Here is a 21,060-nt window from a genome sequence, read left to right on the forward strand (position 1 = left end):
TCTTCTACACGCTGTTTCATTAAAAACAAACATTAATACCCCGAAAAGACAATTATTGTTTTATCACAACTGATATTAGTCTTCACCTTTATTCCTTTACAAAAAAAGACTACAAATCATTTTCCCACATAAGCTGAAAACCAGAACACCCATGCTGCTGCAAACACAACCACTGCCATCCACATGCAGGGTGTGTTACCCCTGTCTGAGGTCTGTAAGCTCCCCTGGGACAACCCCCTGATGTGCGGGAGGTCCCCCCCCACCTCTGCTGCACAGCTTCAATGGGAAGACTCTCAATAGGCCGCCGCGTCTCCCGCCTCTCGTAACCTAGGCGACGAAGGTTACAGCGTCGGGCGACAAAGCCAGGTCGGCAAATGCAGCGGCCCTCAGTGTCACAGCGCTGAGACGTGGAGCCATAAGGACTGCAGCGGCAGGGCATACATTCCTGGAGCTCAACGTCCCACCACCAGTTAGCCTGGACCAGTCACAATCCAGATGGATAGATGGGAGGCAAAGGGTTGATAAGAATAAGTGAGGAGTGAAAATAAAATTAGGAAAATGCAGATGAGGAAAAATGCTACTGAAGCATCTCCAGTCTTTTTTGTTTGTGGCTGTTGAAATAAATAGTTAGATTATAGTAAAAGTTTGCATAGACAACAGCAAGGCTTTAATATAAAACAACTTCTGTCTCATTATTCAATGTTTTGAAGCTTAAAAAAGTCAAAGGAAGGGTTGCCATCACTTATCAAAAATATTAAGGTAGATAGCATTAATACACTTATATTCCTTGGAAAAGCAGGACAGTGTTTAGTGTTTAGCCCTTTTGATATTTCCCAAATAGATTTATAGATAGCTTTCAAGAATAAAGTAGGAAAAATGAATAACATGGCAGTGAGGAAAATCATTGATTAAACATCTTAAGAAGCTCAGACTTTAAAGATAAAACGATAAACGATCCAATGGTAACAGACAATTTTTTATTTGGTCTAAACCAGTGATGCCAAATCTCTACCAGGTAATGTAACAGCATTGACCAAAATTCACAATTAAAATTCACAATTGGTCATAATTAGCAAGCTTTTAGAAGAACCAAAGGTATGCAGACAGTAATTCCAAGGAAAAAAGAAGCATGTCCCGAAACAGATAACAGGGCCGCAGACGAAGAGAAGCAAAGTTGATGAAGATGTATTTTTTTTTTTGTCATTTATTTTACAGTACATCTGAACATGGCTAATTTAAAAATAAAAGCCACCTTTTAGAAATCTCCAAAAGAGTAAAAGCAAGAAACACATTTGGCTGTTTTAGTGAGTGGCTGGTCTTATTGTTTGACCGCTGCTGTCATTTTCTGTTTAGAAATAACACAATGTTTGGAATTTTTCTCTCTCTCTCACACACACACACACACACACACACACACCCACACACACACTCACACCTTTGTTTTCATTACATATGAGAGCGTTTCATAGACTTGCATTCCTTTTATGCGGCCTAATCCAGACCCTTACCCTATGTACTTGTAAGTCCTTGCAAGCAGGATATTTTACAAAATACTTCCTCAACATTGTAGGTAACACAAGACCAGACACACACACACACATCCTTATTTTGCTCTATGTAGTGAGGACAATGTGTTGAATCTCATTGACCTCCATTTATTGTCAGTCATTTGCAAACCGTTCTATGCCCTAACCCTAAAAATATTGTAACTCTAAACCTAAGCCAATTGACATCATGTCCTCACTTTACAACTGGTTGTTGAAAAATAGTCCTCACTCTAATGCCTAGACAGGTAAACAGTTCCCCATAATATTGCATATTCCTGAGATATTGTAGCCACAAGTCAACAAATACATGGCAGAAACTGCCCCCCCTCCATACACAAACCCAGAGACAGGTAGAGCTCGGCTCTAAGTAGGACTGGTTATTTAAACCAGTAATGCTAAAAAATTTACATAATGAATGCTTTTCTCTAATGTTGGTTTTTTCACTTTGTGGTCAAATCAGATCATTTGTATCAACTTCATACATAGAACCCTGATCAGTCCAACAGTGACCATAAATAACAGCAGTCCTTACCTTACACTTATCGCACTGAAGTCCGACTACATTTTCTCTGCACTGGCATTGACCAGTTTCCTTGTCACAAACTTCTGATAGAGAACCATTAGTGTGGCAGTGGCAGGCTGCAAAAGGAGGAAAAAGAAACACTTGAGAAGGAACATTTCACTATAGATATTATTTCTGGGTTTATTCGACTTTGAAGCCTTATGGACAAGGATATAAAGACGCCCCACAGTGTTAGACTGGGTGTCCTACTGTATTTACAAGAAAAGTGTTTAAGTGTTTTTTATCAAATTTTTGGTACGTAAATGGCTAAATTGCAAACAAGATTCCAATGGGACTCATGCCTAATTAGTGCAGAAAAAGGGTGTGCATCAGGTAAATCATATGTACTTATTCTGTATAGCATTTTTTTCCCACAAGTCAGAGAACTTGACCCAAGCACTTGACACTACATTCAGTCATTCACCCATTCGCTCACACAATTCAACTCTCTTAATCACAGTAGTTGGATTAAGTTGTGTTAATGTTAGGTACAGTAACAGTCTTAAGGAGCTGTTTTTGATACCAGTTTTTGACCATTGTCAACAGCCAAAATATTAAATCCATAAGTTCACACATACCAAATATTTTCAGCTTAATTGTTTAAAAGTAACTTAAAAATTATTTCTTTGCAAAGAGACAAAAAAGGCAACAATCACATCACAACACATATGTTCAAGCAGATTAACAGTTACTGTATGCAAAGTTTTCCAAATACTCCTAAGAAAAGTCTTCTTTGTTGAAAAAGATGCAGCATTTAAGGCAGTAAAAAAACAATGAGCACTTAAAACACTGTGTTCATCTGCCACATGGTTTATTACTAAATATTAAGCATTAAAAATAGCTGCAGAACATGGGAGAAAGTCACATTTTATACCATAACAAGGCTTACATTGCAGGGACTCACAGCACAGAGTCCAGATGGTCTCTAAAAGGTTGCAGTAGAGGGGTGTGAAAATGTAAGAAATAAGCGAATACCTGCAGTTTTCTTTTTGTTTTAATTAGTGCTGTCAAAATTATCGCGTTATTAACGCGTTAACGCGAGGCCATTTTAACGGCGATAATTTTTTTAACGCGAGATTAACGCTATGTGGTTTTATGGTACAATTTTCCAAGTGCATCCCGCTGCAGCCTGCGGGAAGGCGGGGCTATTTTCCCCCAGTCTATGCATTTCTCATAGGCTTCCAGAGCGGAGCTCCTCAAGGAAAAAAGACGCTCATACACTGGGTGGCGCTAGTGCCTTTTCTTTAAGCCCCACCACCAACAAACAAGTTGAGTGTCTGGTAACTAGTAGCAACCTGAAATACGCTGAGAAAACAGATTACTGAGGTGAAATGGAATCTGCTACGGCACTCTTGTCGGTATCGTGTGTGTGTGTGTGGGTGGGTGTGTCTGTGTGTGGGTGAGTGGGTGAGTGGGTGTGTGTGTGTTCTCATTTTTGTTAAGAGGCTGAAAAGTAACTTTCTAGAGAGCATAGACTACCTTCATCTAGTGATGTTGGTCTATTGATTTTGATGTATTGATTGAAAATTGTTCATTATTACCTTGGTTAATTAACATCTAATGTTAATTCTACTAAATTTTATAGCAGTAGGGTAAAATGCTTGTCTTTGTTCAAAAGACTGTATTAACTGTAAAGACTGTCTTTTACATCAGCCTGTTTTCAGGGCCTTTTTTTTGGCTACATATTTGTTATTTTTTGCTACATGCCTCCCCATCTTCTTGCCATATGTTTCTATGGCATAAATCAGTATCTGTGACCTGTTTTCATTTTAAAAAAAGAACATTGGCACAAACCTAGCCTGTATGTATTTTTTTGTATGTCATCCAGAGTATTTAAATGATTTTCAATCAGGAAAAAAAATGTGCGATTAAAATGCGATTAATCGCGAGTTAACTCAGGCATTGATGCGATTAATCGCGATTAAAAAATTTAATCGATTGACAGCACTAGTTTTAATATATTTGTGTTTATACATCCCCAAATGTGGGTGCAAAGCAGTGGTGAATCGGAGTATGCATGCCCTTCGGCAGGCTGTATTAGTGTCCCTGCATATTTCAGATTATCAGAATGTATTGTTGTGGACATCTGTGGTGAGCTAACTGCTTTCTTTCGTAACCTACAATCACATCTGTCCTTCTGCTTGCTCTTAATTCAAGTTGAAGCAACAGCAGGAGGCAAAACAGACTAGTACTCATGTGTGTCCTTGTTGTGTGATATGGCGTGTGGCACTAATGTTATTACAGAGTGTATGCATAATGTTCTTAGGAGTGTGTGTGTTTGTGTGTGCTCATCTATGCTTCTAATAGCTTTTTGCAGCAGATGGGAGCTATGATGTTGAAGCTTTTAATTGTGTGTCTGAGGGGTTGATTGGCATATGTAGGTGTGAGTTTTCATCAACTGGGATTTAAGCTCAAAGCTAGCAAAAAAAACATGAAGTCATGCAGGGTATCATAATTAGACTTTATAAGTAAGACTAGGTGGAAATGTGTCTGGGTACTCTGCAACAAAATTCTACAATTATTAACCTCTTACACCCTAAGGGGGTATAAATAAATTTCTGCCTGACAAAAACACACAAAAGTAAATAACTTATAGCCTCACAGCTATTAGATTTAAGAAGAAACTTTTGGTACGTCTGTAAAGGTAAGATGCCATAGAATGGTTTTCTGGTGTCAGCACCATTGTAGGTTTGACCCTGCCTGAAATATTAGGGACAAAATACAAAATATTTTGCATTTTTTGAACCTCGCCAAAATTTTCTTTGAAATAAACATTGCAAAACACTACCAAAATATTATTTATAGCACAAAAAAGTAGTACAGACTTTTAAATCTAAATGTTGTGTAAAAATATACCAAGTTTGGTATCAATCAGATGAATCATATATATTTTAGAATGGTATTAGTGAGAAATTTCTTAGGCGGAGAGAGGCCATTTTGGCACATTTATCCATAAATGTCACCAAACTGTGCCAAATGTGTTTTTTACATCAATACTGGGGGTTTGTTAAAATTACGAGGTCACGTAGCAGCTGGACCCACCGGTGGGTCCGTAAGGTTCTAGGGGTTAACTTAACAGATGAGGAAGTGGACGTTATGCAACATGATTAAAAAAACATGGAATTCCCCTAATGCTTGCAATCAATTAAATATAATCATCTTTAATAAAGTCAATCTTACTATATTCTTCCTGACCCACACAACCACTCTCAGTTCAGATGCAGTCTTGTCAGTTCTCCACTCTTAGTTTGTGGTAGCACTATTTCCTATACCTGTGATATCAGTTTTTGAAAATAAGTTTATATAAACTTCAGTTAAAATAGTCCAAATCCAAGGAAAATTAATCAAATTTGAAGAAGCATCTGTTCTCATATCATTAAAGTCACGGTGTACTTCTGATGTACTGTTGCTCTCCAGAAAGCATGAGTATTCAATGACTTGGTAATATCAATGTTCAGCTGTGTCAGGATGCACAATATAAGCTCTGATGTGATGTTACCACCTTTTTGTAAATATTAATTTAAACATAAAGGATAAACCAAATGTGGGGTTGCACAGTGGTAGCAGTGGGCAGGAATACTGCCTTGCAAGAAGGTTCTGGGTTTGAATTCTGGCCTGGGGTCTTTCCCTGTGCATGTGTGGGTTCTCTTCGGGTAATCCGGCTTCCCACAGTCCAAAAACATGACTGTTAGGTACTGTATATTGCCTTCTCTAAATTCTCCTTAGGTGTGAGTGTGTGCGTGAATGGTTGTTTGTTTCTGTGTTGCCCTGAGATAGACTGGCAGCGTGTCAAGGGTGTACCCCGCCTCTCACCCCATTGACGACTAGAGAAAGGCACCAGTGACCCCGGCAGGGATAAGCATGATTGGTGGATGGATCAACCAGATGTGTCTAAATTGAATTTGAATGCCTTATGAGTCCCTAAAGATCATTTTTAGATAAATTATTCAGACTGTAGAACAAACAGTTATTTTTTATCAAATGTAAAAAACATACGTGCCATATCTGATTAAGGAATCTCTAGTTGTACAGTAGTTTGAGATTGTTATATCAGGATGTCACAGTTGCAAGACTAGATTAGATTTGTAGCCGATTAGTAGCAGTGATGAAGATATGTGGCAAACATGGTGTTTGTGAGCTGTGTAGCTGATGGGTTGACATTTTTACATGTTTACAAAAAGCATGTGTATCCTAGAATTATGTTGACATTGAATATGCTGCATTGAAAATTCTTTTTCTTTTGGTTTTACACATCTTCCCATTTCTCAAGGTAGTTTTTAATATCATATTTCCAATATTATTACCGGTATATTGTTTTTGAATAATTTGTAATATTTATTTTGCTTTACTATTTAACAAGTTTGAATTATTTGCCTTCAAACATTTTTGCACACTTTATAACTTTCTCCAGTTTTTGACATAAACTTTACTAATTAGATTTTTATCTCATATAAGATAGTGAATGACAACTGGTATTCAATGATGTACAGGCAGATATTATTGTATAAGTAAATTGGGTTTTACATCTTGTGTTTTTGTCATTTTTCCGAGCCTAAGCCATTCTTGCATGTATAAAATTGTAGGATTATGTAATACCCCATACTATTTTTGAACATGACACCTTACATATATTGAAAAATATTAAAACTTAATTTTCCATAATGATAGCATAGAATCCCTTAACATGAGTCAACTTATTAAAAATCTTTTCTTAAGCCATCAAGTTGGAGAACAGTCTTAATTATTCTCGTTATGTTTTAAGATGGTAATATGATCCTAAAGTTTTAATCCTGTAAATAATGAGGGATCATATTAGTATAAAGTGTATGTGTAACCTAACTGCAGCAGTGGTGTTAAACTAATTTCTATATCAGGCCATTTCAGCAATACCAAGTCTTTAAAATGGCTAATAAGCTGTAAATTTATCTTTTTATTTCATGAACTTATTTACAAAGAGCACATTGTTATGGTATCATATCTTCAATTTGATTTGCAGTTTAAGCCACTTCATGCACTTTAAAAGAACATATGCCTTTTCTTATGACATGATGTGCCTTTACATTACTGATGGTGTTAGGAGGGAATGGTGGCTCTAGTTTACAGCAGCCTTGCTTCTTGTCAGTGAGCTCCAGGGTAGCTGTGGCTATAATGTAGCTTGCCACCATCATCATGTGCATGAATGGGTGAATGACTGAATGTAGCGTAAAGCACTTTGGTCAAACCTTCAAGTCCTTGGAAAAGTGTTATATATTGGGCCTTCAGTTTGACACATATGTTAAGAGATGAACAGTGCTAATGCTTAAGATGGATGCAAACATTATGGAAATATTTCTTGCATCTAAAATCATTAAATTTTCACTATCAATTATAATATAAATCAACATCCTATATTTTGACTGTTTAATAGATTGTCTTGGTTCAGCATAATCATTTTCAGTAGGAATGCAAAACCTCCTCTGGTGAAACTAGACGGATGTTGTCTAAATGAAACTGTTTTAACATTGAAAGCATTTTTAAAAAACTTTGAGCCAAACAAATTATATGTAAATTATTAAGTTCCTACAGATAAATCAGCTTCTAAGGGATGGGGAACCATATCACAGAGCAATGCACAACAATTTTCAAATGATTTTATTTTTTTTTTTGTTAAATACTTTAGGCTGTTATATCCTTATAATTTACCCACCAGACATACTGCTTGGTGTTTAGATTAGCTCCAGAATATCAAGCATTATTTAACTTTTTGAAAAAGAAATATACTGAGACATTATCGGCCTGCATTGCAGAAAGAGAGAAAAAATGCCTAAAGGGGAGAACACTAATGTACAAAGAATGAAAAGTTTTTTTTTCATTCTAATAGCGCACAAATGGACTCAGCCTGATCTCTTCTCTTCTAATCAATAAAATTCATTAAGAGTGGGACTGACGGGTAGAGACAGGCAGATTGAGAGTTGTTGTCTTTTAATAATTCTTGGTGGTCTTCTGTCATTTGTACAGGATCAATAACAACCTCTTCGTCTCAAAGACGCAAGCCGCTGATCAGTACTGCAGCAGAGCAATAGATCAGCCTGATTAATCAATACCCATTTAGATGGGTGGAGAGGGGAAACAACTACAGAACAATGAACTATCAAATGCACATTAATACCCTTTGTCAGCCTGTCTCGCTGCTTTTGTGCACTCCTGACACACTTTTTTAGCCTGTCTGATGCTCTGTGGGAGGTTTCTGTCTCCCTATCTGTGCCTCTGCTTTTGTCGACAGAACAAGCTTTAATGAAGTGTTTCATGAAGAAGTGCCATATGTTTATTCTTTCTCTGCCTCGCTGCTCATACTGCTCTGTTATTTATTTCTTTTTCGCAGGTATAGTTTTTTATTCTCACTTTTAAGCACAGCTGGCAGTCAGTGGGCCGCTCAGACATCACACCTCCTACTGGCACAGCTGCTACTTGACACACTCACATCGACACTCCAGATGGTGTGCCATCTACTCAATGTTTTAGCGAGACTATTAAAGGTATCATTTAAATAATTTCAGCTAAGTTTCATAAGGACAAAGTGGTCTTTAGTGCAACACCCCTGCTGGGAAACAAAAGCTACCCTGCTGTCACCCTTTAAAAAACAGCAAAAAAAAAGAAAGAAAATGTGAGAAGCCAACTTTATCTTCTGTCTTGAAGAAGAGTATCTTTCTTATTATTTACTATTATATTATTAGTTCTTTCTGATAAAAAGTGCATTACAATGGTTCTTTGGATTGGATTTAAAGTCATCAAACAAACTGCTCAGTCAGTATGTTACATCAACTCATAAATCCTATTTGGCTGAGGTTTAAAATCTGGAAATTTGGTCACAAATTTGTTTTTTTCTTTTTAATAATTCAAGAAAACAACAACTCCAATATATTTTTAGGAGCAATAGGAAGGCATGATGTTGAAATAAATGCAATAAATTTTTTGAAGACAATTATAAAAATGATTATTAATTATGTACAAAAATAGAGTGACAATAGGAGAAAAAAGAATTTATCTGGCATCAAATGCCCTACACAAGGAATCTAATATATACTGTATAAGTGGTTTTAATATGGGCTGCACAGTGCGACAATGGGGAGCACAAGAAGATTGTGGGTTTGATTCCCAGCCCGAGGTCTTGCTGCATGGAGTTTGCATGTTCTCACTGTGCATGAGTGGGTTCTCTCCAGGTTCTTTGGCTTTCTCCTACAGTCTAAAAACATGATTGTTAGGTTAATGCGCTTTACTAAATTCTCCTTAGGTGAGTGTGTGTGTGAATGGTTGTTTGTCTTGTTTGTCCTTGTGTTGCGCTGTGATCGACTGACGTCCTGTCCAGGGTTTACCCCGCCTCCTGCCCATTGACTGCTGGAGATGGACCCCTCGCAACCCCAGCAGGGATAAGCATGATGGAAAATGGATGGATGGTTTTAACATAGTTTTCGTGTGTCGGTAAAACAAAAAAACGTTAATACATATCTATATAATTTCAGAGTGTGACTGAGTTGTTAGGGATGCAGTTTGTGTGGCCTGTTTGTGCTTTTTTTCTTTTTTCACCACCAGGAGGTGCCCTGTCTTCGCTGTCCCTCCCTGCGGCTCATTGGATCATTATCTGGAGGAGTATTTGAGCAGTGGGCTGTCACTCACTCGACGCCAGAGTTTTGGATACTCTAGCCAAGCTGAGTTTAGCTGAGTCCAACCTAGCTTTGTTTCTCTGAGTCTAATGAGTTTTTTTTTTTTTTTTTTGCTCCCCGGCAGGAAACTTTCCGTTACTGGATTCCTGAACCTTCTCACCCCTGGAAGGAAAAACCGAGTTACACTGAGCAGGGGAAAACCTCCACATGTTCCGTTTAAGTACCCATCATAAATTAAAGTGACAGTCCGCTCCATTACTCCTCCGGGTCCAACGCTTGTCTACCTGTCCGCCGTCCAACGTGTGCCCTATTCTCTGGATTTACCACACATACTGGATTCAAGGACTAACAAGGCCTCCCTCTTGGTTGCAAATAAATAACAGATGCATACTGCCACCTATTGCAAATGTGCTGTAGTTGAATATGTCAGCGATGCTGTCAATTTCATTCAGTTAAATTCAAAGACAAAAAATGTATGTTCGTTAAAACAGGAAGCTAAAAATCTCCTTAGTCATTTTTCAATTCAAAGTATTCTGTTGGTGTAATTGTTTAATGGTTCATTGTGAAACTGATTGAAAATGGAATTTTGCCACGCCTCATTATCATGACACACATTTCTTAATCCAGTATAATTCTATAATCAGTTAATTTCTCTCCTCAAGACTTTAAAGAGCATATTTGTTTTTTAATTGTTCCTTGTGTGAACCAATCCCAGCTTTACCACACTCTTAATCCAGGAGTAGATGTAGTATTAGATGTTTTTTTAGGCTAAGTTGGGAAGCCTTTAAAAAGAACTTTGAAAATTTTATCTGAATTGGCCCTGTTTTTTTAAATGCTTAATTTTTTTAATTATTTGTTTAATTTTATTACTTGATAGTATAATTAGTATCATAGTCCACAACTTACGTTGACAGTTCTTTAAAGTGATGGCGTCTCCATAGTAACCATCACTGCAGGTGTCACAAGTCAAGCCTTCGTAACCCTGGCGACACCTCAAACATTGACCTGTGATCGGATCACAGCTGTCTGGTACAGAAAGGTCCAGATTGCCATTGCAATTGCAGGGTTGGCAGGATTCTCCTGGTACGTTAGGTTGGCCGTAGTACCCATTGGAACATCTAGATGGCAGCAGAAACAAAGAGAGAATGGGAATGAGTATCACATGCAATAAACAAAGAAATATTAGAGAAGTCATCTCAAACTCAAAGATTTAGACGTGTCCCTGCCCCAACAGACCTGAACTAAATAAATAGCTAAATTTCTTAATTAGCCGGTAGTCGACCTATGCAGATCTCTGCTAATGACTTACATTATATTGATGTCAGGTATTTTTAAATAGAGATACACCCTGAAGTTGCAGGATTCACTTTGAGGCTGTCTGGAGGCTTACCTTCTCATCTGCAATAATATCCTCTTTCTTTAGGGAAGTTGCAACGGCTAATAAAACCACCCATTTTGAGTTATATATTTTATCATGGATAGCTTTAAGCAAAAACTCAAGGAGAGGACATGATCACGTCTATGGCTATTTAACTGAACTAAAGCTGCAGCATCTTCTTCCATATAATACAAAAAAGACAAAGAGCGATACACTGCAGACTCAATGTTCAGGAGTGATTCAGCTTTTCAATAGATAACTGGCTGTTCTCACTGCATCCCCCAACACCATACACCTGACCACTTCAGTGACACTGAGAGGATGAACACCAAACTCAGTTTCATCCATACAGTCACGAAGGATTAGCCTGGTGATGAATACTCCACACCAGAAAAAAATTCTGAAGCGGCTCAAAGAAAATGCAAAACATGGTGAGAGTGTAACGATGTAGCCGTCAGGTAAATAGCTCTACTTCAACTAGCTGACCTGTCTGAAATGTGGACCATCACCAGCCACCAGATAGCAGTTAGGGACCACAAAAACAAGTGCTCCATGGAGCTCATGAGAGCATTCTCAACTTTTAACAGACCTGTTCTACAACAAGGATTTAAGAGACAAAGCATTGCTCACTACAGCGAAAAAATACAAAAGTACACCTGAAAAACAAAATAACCCAATATGGAAGACAGGAAAAAATTTTGACAGTTTAAATCTAACCCACACATCAGACAAGCAGAAGCGAGGGAAGGAGGTATATTTCTAAAATTTCTTTTCTTGTTTTTGAAATAAACGTGGACTTGGTAACAATATTAACCTGCATCACAGTCTCCGAATAGGAGGAGGAGAACGGTCGGTCGCTTTCTGTTCTGCGTGTTGTTCCAATTTGAAACGCTAGGTGTAATTAGTACTTATTGCTAATTTAATTTAGCATAGTTTGACATGCAGCAATGTTTCATTGTGTTACTGTTGATGGATACAATCTATATGAAGCATTAATTGCTCTCTTGTTCATCTTAAAAAAGGAGAAACGCATAAAACATCAGCATGAAAGAAAAAAAAAAAAAAAAGACAATGCTGCAGCCAACCCAAACCATGAGACCCAGGTGACTCAGGCAGAGGTTGCCTTGGCCCAGAGAAGCTGGACTGGGCATGAGCTTAATTTCTGAAAGGAAGCTATTTTACCCTTAGGACCATTATTGGATGAGTAGAAGACAATGGATGAATGAATACCAAGCCACTAGCCATAAATATTAAGATTTACCATCCCTGCTAAATCAAAAAACCCTAATGTTTTCTGAATTCCTAGCAGTGTTTAAACAGGTCTGAGATGCATAAAGAAAAGCCTGTAGAAAAGAAAATACTTAAGAGGTATTTGTGTTTGCATGCTTTTCACCTATAAATCTCAGAAGTCCGACACAACTTCCAGATAAGTCAATTTAAAACTCTTAATATCATATTCTTGGTTATGACAGACACAGTGGAGTACCACTAAAATAGTGGTTTGTAAAATGTAACGGGGCAGCTTACACCTTAAATATAAACATGACAAAAAAAAAGGGTAAAAAAATCAGAGGTCATAGAGACCTACTGTACTGACACCAGGAATCACATCTAAATTTTTGCTTAAAAACGTAACAGTCAGTTTAGTAACAGCAAAAAATAAGTAAATACATTGGCGAATCTTGGGTCTTTCAGCCTCTTCAATAAAAAACGTACCATTTTCTAGTTCGGGCCTGTTGTGTGGAGTGCTGTATTCTTTTATGCCTTCAACTGAGGCAGCAGCAAGGTTATTTAAAACATCTTATATTGCATATAGTATGTTATTAGACAACATTGGTATGTTTAAAAGGTGTTTTAGTTCATTGTTGTTTAAAGCAAGTCCTTAACATTGTTTTCAGATTTTTTTACTGGGTCACCACACCTGATTCGAATGTGTTTAGGATGCACCCGCACAGTAAACTGCTAAAAAGTTAATTCAGCCATTTGAATCCGTCATGTTATAGCAAAGAAATGTCTAAAAGCTATCTAAGATTTTCTATGCGTCTTCATTTAGTGTGAAACACATTTCCTGGCAGAAATTACTCAAGAAAGAAAATAAGTCAAATTACATTCAAGCCTATGATGTAAAAGAAAAAGGTTGCAAAAGTGTTTACTGCCGAACCATTCTAACATTTTTTTTCCTTTCAGACTGTTGATATGAATAATAAGTGGAGGATCCTCAGATGTGGGAAAACATATTAACCTGAGTGCACAACAGAGGGACAAGAGCCACTAAAACCAAATAAAAAGCCTTTGCCAAAATAAAGCCCTACATGCTGAAAAGGGGAATAGCAAGGAAGAAGGATAGAGAAAGCCAGCAAAGGGAGAGCGTGAGCAAGGCAAGGGAGATGGAGAGGGTGGAAAGGTCTTCACATTGAAAAGAGAATTGAATTTAGAGAGGAGGGAAAAGAAAGAACTGAGAGAGGGAAAGAGTCAAGAGGAGCAAGCCGTTATTACCACTGACCCTCCTTGGTACTCAATAGAACTGGTTTATTAGATTCTGTGTGTGTATGTGTGTCGAATTTCGTTGGAGTGGGTCTGCATGTGAGTGCTTAGTGGGTAGTGTGTCAGAAGAAGCACATCTTCCCGATCAAGTGGGAAACTGTACTGGAATCAATCTCATTTTTTGATAGAGCAGAGGATGAGGGGACATCAGGGGAGGTGCATGTGTTTAGAATCTTATTTGTTATGTGAATCTCGTTGGTTGTTTTCAGTTCAAATGTACTTCTTTAGATTAACTTGGTATACACATGTAGCTCTGATCAATGTAGAAATAAATATTAGATGCAACATGAAAACATGACAAGTATTTTAATTCTTGTACCAAAAATATAGAGAAAAAGCAAATTCTGAAGCAGGAGGTCCATATTTCTATACTTGCCTTTTTAGAATCAATTTTACTTTTCACATTGAATATAGGAATTTTAAATAGAAACGTTTAAGTAGTTTCTAAAACTCGCACAATTTGCTAATAAGTTACTTCATGTGGTTTTGGTATCTAAACCAATCTGTTTGGCTTGCATCACTCATCAATATGCACTCAAGGCACTCATATGAAGGAATTGAGAGAGAATACCATTGGAGCCTGAAATTCAGAATCAGGCAAAACTCTGACTAAATTTTGTAGTCAAGATATCCATCACTGAACAGAAGGGGAAGATTGCAGTTTCAGCTTCCAAGCATTTATAATTCAGTCATGGCCACTCTTGGGAACTCTTTCTTAAAATCTACTATATGGAGATTGCAACATTACATTATCAGTAGGGTACACCTAACCTGTCTAATGACGGTCTATTATGATTCAAAAGAACAATCACATTGCCAATGGACAACAAAAAGCTCCAACAATCCCAAAAAACAAAGTGCTCCAACAGGGGTTTGCTCTGGTATGAGCCAATAGAATTGACGAAGACTCCAGCATACTGTAGGTGTCGAAATGTCTTCAAAAAACTGAGTAAATGTCCACTTGCCTTCAAGTTTAAGCCTGTTTGTGGTTTCCATGACCTGGATGACTGAGAATTTACATACAGTAGGCACTCTGTATTGTATTATCTTCTAGGTAGGTACGCATGTAAGATTACATCAGTACCTCATAAATTTTGGAGCTAAACTTGGTAAGATACTGCTTTAGATTAGGAATCTAAATTATATATATAATGAAACAAACTGAAAAGCTATATAATGAAACAAACTGTATATATATATATATATATATATATATATATATATATCCACATAAGTATATATACATATGCGTATGTATATATATACATATAAATACATATATACATACACATATATATATATATACAGATATATACACATATATATACATATAAACACATGCACACAAATATATATATATATATTTATGTATATATATATATATATATATATATATATATATATATATATATATATATATATATATATACATATACATATATATATACATACATATATACATATATAAAACAAAAACAAAAACAAAGATATTGGATTCAGGAAGAAGAAATATATATATATATATATATATACTGTATTATATATATATATATACATATATATGTATATATATATATATATATATATATATATATACTGTATTATATATATATATATATACATATATATATATATATATATATATATATATATATATATGTATATATATATACATATAAACACATACACACTCATATATATACATATATACACATACACATACATATATACACCTATACATATATATATATATATATACACATATACATATATACATATATATATATACATACATATATACATATATATATATATATATATATATATATATATATATATATATATATATATATATATATATATATATATATATATATATATACATACATATATATGTATATATACATATATATGTATATATATATATATATATATATATATATATATATATATATATATATATATATATATATATATATATATATATATATTTCTTCTTCCTGAATCCAATATCTTTGTTTTTGTTTTTTTGTGGTTATGTTAAGTTATGAACAGATTTCAATGAAATTTTTACTAGAGGTGTGCCTCATACCAAGGAACAGCTCATCCATTTTCGTGATCTCAATAATAACGGATATAGGAATTTTTTTAGACTTCTTTAACATTATTTGGCGAACACAAGCAGCTTCGGCATCTGATTCAAAAAGTCTGGAAATATTTTACTGAAGACAAAAATACAAAAACAAAAGGATATAGAGCCATGCCTCTCTCGTCATCTGCACTCTCTGAGTAAAAATGTTTCTAGTGTAAAAAATCTTACATATTTCAGCTCATCTTTTTATTTTAATAATTTAATCTTTTGGCTACTTTACCCACTTCTGACAAGACATTCAATATAAATTTGAGGCTTTCATTAAATGTGTTGAAAATTGACTGTTTAATAATTCATGGGTTTAATTATACCATACACTGTATTTAAGAGATATATATAACCTTTTTGTGTTATTAAAAGGGGTAAATGCATTTCTTTCAAGTTATCACTCACATTGTTAATGCCTTCAGCTAAATAATGCCAACAAATATAATTGCAAACATAAATAACAGTAACTATATTCTCAACGCCTACTTGGCACCTGATCAGATTAGTTTATGTTATTTAAAATACTTTATGTGCAGAACCATTTTGATTCTTGTCAGACCCTGAGAAGCAGCTATGACTCACAGAGTGTTTTAGCTAACAAGGTTGGAGCTTACAGAGGCTTTTCAGCTGTTTTTTAATTGATGTTTATGGGCAGAAAATTGAAAAGCAGAACCACTTAGCAGTGAGAGGATAGTCTATTAGCATGGGATGAATAGAGTAGCCATTTTATAAAGCTCATAATACAGACAAATTGCCATATTACAATTAATTACGACAAACAATAACAAAAGCATCACAGATAAAGTAGAACAGTAGAAGGAAGGTATCAATCAGATTAATAGAACAAGAAACAACAATGCTGATTACCTCTTTACACTGCCATTAGATAGGCAATGTTATTTCTTCTAACACAGACCCTATGGATTATGTGAGAATCCATATTGAAAGTTAGCATTAAAGAGAAAGATATTAGCTGTATAAATGCTAGATCAGATTGGTGTACTGGGGTGCCAAAGTGTGAAATAAAGGTTGGTCAGAGGGCCACTCAGCAACAAAGGTTTATAAAAAGACTAAAAAAAACAGACAGAGTTACTTCTCTGGATAGCATGAAGAGGCGAGGCATGCAGACTATGTAGAGCTCAACCAGCAGGACCAAGTATAAACAGCATGGATATTTTCAGCTGCAGTTTTACAGGAACATGGTGTTTCAGGCTCAATATTCACAATGTTGGAGATTAACTCTGGCAGCAATCAGTGATATCAGCAAGCACACATGCACAACATTTACCTAGCTTATTAAAATGTTCGATCTGTTTTGGTTAATATGAAAAGCACATTGAAGCACAGTGAAAAAGAAGTGCTGCTAAGAAATTCCTGAAATTTGTTTTGTAATAAAGGAGAATTCACAAACCATGGCGGTCTCATGGCGATATAGGTCTCCAGTGATTATTAAATAGGCATTATGGAGTTTTCTAGTTATACGGCCCCCTGTGGCCAAAAGAAAGAACTGCAGCACTCTTCTGCTCCTTCTCAATTTTTTTTATTTTATTTTCTTCACCTTACCCGTAGTTGCTATTTTTGTCTGAGTTGAGCTGGATGCTCCATACTGAGTATCCACAAAATCCATCTTGAATATAACGTTTCAAATGTTTGTTAGGTCGGACCCATTCAACATGGACGCACATGATGTCACACCCGCTGGACAGCGGTGGAAAATAGGAAAATAGGCTACAGGCTAATAGATTGATTGGAACTGAACTGCTGAGGTGTCAGTCTGGACATAAAACAATGTTTTAATCATAAAGAATGTCAACTTTACTTCTGGTTGCAAACATCATATTCTCATCCCCAATGTCTATAAGAGGCAAACTTACAGTGCATTATTTTGAGTTAAGGTTATAAAAGTGGAACTGAACACTGCTGACACTATATAAAGCAATGGTTTTTAAAATAGAGGGTCAGCTGCATGGCGGCCCCATTAGTGCAGACATGCACACAGTCAGTATCTGATGAATTGAAAATAAACTCTTTACAGACAGCGCTAGACAAGGCAATACGATGATCTCCTTCTGAACTCTTAATGTATTTAAAGGTTTGATTTATTTTAAATAATAAAGAAATGTACTGGTTTAAATTCCTTAAATAAGATATCAGCAATATAACTGGATAACTCAAAGGCTCCTACGCATTGCCCATGTTTAAAAGGAAAATAGATGTGGCAATTTGGAAGTAAAAAATACAGACACCCTTGGTGTAGACAACAAAGAAATGTCATCCATCACTTAGTCAAATAACAGTTTTTGGAAGCAATGGAAGACAGGCTAAAAGCGCATCAAATGTACATTGGGCATAACGAGGAATCTTACAATTTAACTAGCTGTTAAGAAGTTGCTAAAGTTATTTTTCTCTGGAAAAGTTTAATTCTTTTGTGCAATCAATAGTAAAACTACTGCTAAACCTAGCTATTTGGGATCTTGCAAAATGGTTCTTCTTGACTTTCACTAAACATTATTAAGAACCATCTTACAGTCTTCCATGAATAATTGTGTTGAATTTCCACAGAATGACAATAAAAGAAGCACTTTTTTCCTTTACAAGAAAATGCATTTATCTTGTTTGCAAAAGTTATGCTTTTCCTCATTTTTAAACCTAAAATAAACTAAAATTGACAAACAAAAAATTAAAAAGATACTTTACTCTACTTTACTATTCAGGGGGTAATAACTGCTCTTTGAATTGTAAAGTTTGCAGATCCATGGACTGGACAGACTGAAAACGTGAAAACATTAGCTCTCAGGTAATTCATGTGAGCGACACAGAACATCTCCTACAAATTCCTTAACATCTACATTTTTAAAAGTTAAGGCAGAAACATGATACCTTAGACTAAACTTAGTATTTTTTGCAAATGCATAAATCACCTAAGGCAATGGATATAGTGCTCTGCTGAATAACTTTTTAGACTGATTTCTTGTGGCAGACACACTGTATAAGTCACTGGAACAAGAGTTTTCACTATAAAATTCTGGCTTTCTGGATATATCTTGTGAACAGATTTATTACAAGATTTATGAGGAAATGGAGTTGTGCTTTTGTAATGTTTGTGGAGAGTATGTTTCTCAAGGACAATATTGCACCTAGGACATTATTCAAAACATTTGCTTTGTTAAACGTCACTGTTTAGAGGCTCAGAGGACATTTTTCAATGTTGAGACTGAAATAAGAATCGTTGGTCTGACAAATTTCATTGTTGAAATTTCTTCTACGATTTTAATCTTTTTTTTATTCAGTATATTTTTACTGCCCTGATTCATAACATGTTATCTCAGGGCACTTTACTAAGGCAATTCAAGGGAGGCATATTATCAGAATGGTTTGTTTTGTATCAAATATCCAGCTCATTGACTTTGTAGAGTCTCTTCTGACTCTCAAAGGAGGCGGTCGCATTTTCCTGCTGCTCCTGCAACTCCCTGTTCTGTACCTGCTTTGCTGTGTCTAGCCTTTTCTGAGCCCTCTCTTGATATTACCCAAATTCAAACAATGGACCTGGTCAGTCGTTTTCTCAATGCAATTGATCAAATTTTCTCAACTGGAAGACAGGGAAAAGGGGGCCCGTCCTGTCCTGCTGGGACATACTTTGTGGGATACACCATGGACTCATGGAAGGCTTGGAGGATGGTGCATTTCACTATGTTGTCAGGAGAGGATGTTGAAGATGTGTGGCTGTTTGTATTTATGATACTGAAGATTTCTTCTCTTTGGATTTGAAGGATACCTGATGTATCTACAATTACAGAGGATGTCAGCTGCGATTTGGGAATTGATCAGGCTGCAGACAGCAGTTGACATGCTCGCAAACGCTGTGAACGAGCAGGACTGTGAGCAGAGCCGTATTCTGGGTGTGATTGGGTGCAAGCTTGCTGCGTTGGTGGAACTCAAAGATGAGGCGGGATAATATCTTGGATGTGCTCCCTTCAAGTCAGAAAATCCTTACAAATTCGGAATACTGGATTCGCCATGTGGAGCCCAGCGACAAAAGACTTCAAGGCTGTTGGAAAATTCTGTGCAGATTGCTCTCAAGACAACGTAATTTGGATTTCGGCTTCCCTCTTATCAAAACTCGCCTGCATGTTATGGCGGAAGGGTCCAGAACAATGGCTTTGGACAGCACCCATGGACAAATTGAACGCACTTACCCATACACACATAACTGATGCTCAAATACCAGATTAACTCAGATGTGGCTCCAGCCTTCAAGGTTTTCCTTCTGCTGAAATGTTTTGTTTTACATGTACTTTTCTTGTGCTAAGTCTTTTTTTTATATATATATCTCAACTTGTACCCTGTCAAGGATAAAGTGTGAAATATATTTTTTTCCTCTCCTTCCCCAATGTGGCTACTATCTTTCCACAGAGATAAAGGCAACGCTTTAAGGGAACAGCTTCATGGCGGGGCCCCTGGCAGCTAAAAGAATGCACCAAACAGCATTGTCTGTGGCACACATTGCTTCAGTCAATTGTTGCCCCCCCCCTTCATGTGAGCAATTCCTCACACGAAATATGCATGTAGCAACAGTAAAGAGCAACAATCCCTTCTCAACAGAAAGAAACCTCCAGCAGAGCCATAGTCAGTGTGAGCAGGCTTCAAGAAGAAAGAAACAGACATAAAAAAAGGAGCATAGAAGCGCTAATCTGTAAAAAACATTCCATGTTAGAAGGGTTAACTGTAAACTAGTTCCATAGGTTGTTGTGTCTAGGAGATGAACGCTGAGCTGTTTTTAATGCAAAACTTTGCAAACAGCTGTGTCTATAAGAGAAACAGGACCGAGCACTAAAATTAGACCCAAGCCAATTATCTATATCTAAAGTTGTGGATTGCAGTGTTGCTCTCAAAGTAATAACAATCATAGCAGCTGTTAGGGATGCTCAAGTTTGATATTTGACTCTAGATAGAGGTATAGCAGATTAAGAAGGTTATTAATTTTGAAGGAAAATCAAATCTCTGCACTTTATAAGCCAGAACAAAATGTTAACATTTTGAGGTTTCTTTCGGGAAGGGGAAAGCGTGCCTGTATGTATGTTAGCATTTTCTCTTAACTCAATTATTTAAAACAAAATAGTGAGTACATCTCTTTTTAGGTCTGGATTCCAAAGCTTGATACACGCAACAACAAATATTCTGCAGTTTACTTATCCTGGGTGTTGAAAAAAACACAGAGTCCATCATCACATGACAGTACAACCTACAGT

The 21,060-nt window shown here is 36.3% G+C and overlaps 1 protein-coding gene across 5 annotated transcripts in view; it reads right to left on the reverse strand.

The window, feature by feature from the left end:
- Window positions 1-21,060, reverse strand: part of lama2 (laminin, alpha 2) — a 185,038-nt gene that overhangs the window by 94,127 nt on the left and 69,851 nt on the right. For 4 of the 5 annotated variants that reach the window (XM_038271297.1, XM_038271298.1, XM_038271299.1 and 1 more), the window contains exons 20-22: window positions 10,656-10,867; window positions 2,080-2,186; window positions 200-475 (exon numbers count right to left, since the gene is read on the reverse strand). In XM_038271297.1, coding sequence (XP_038127225.1) covers window positions 200-475; window positions 2,080-2,186; window positions 10,656-10,867 — 595 coding nt within the window. The remainder of the gene's footprint in view (window positions 1-199; window positions 476-2,079; window positions 2,187-10,655; window positions 10,868-21,060) is intronic. The other variant, XM_038271300.1, reaches the window with a different exon arrangement.

Source organism: Cyprinodon tularosa, unplaced genomic scaffold (assembly GCF_016077235.1).
Source record: "Cyprinodon tularosa strain WSP-4 unplaced genomic scaffold, ASM1607723v1 ctg799, whole genome shotgun sequence".
Lineage (NCBI taxonomy): Eukaryota > Metazoa > Chordata > Actinopteri > Cyprinodontiformes > Cyprinodontidae > Cyprinodon > Cyprinodon tularosa.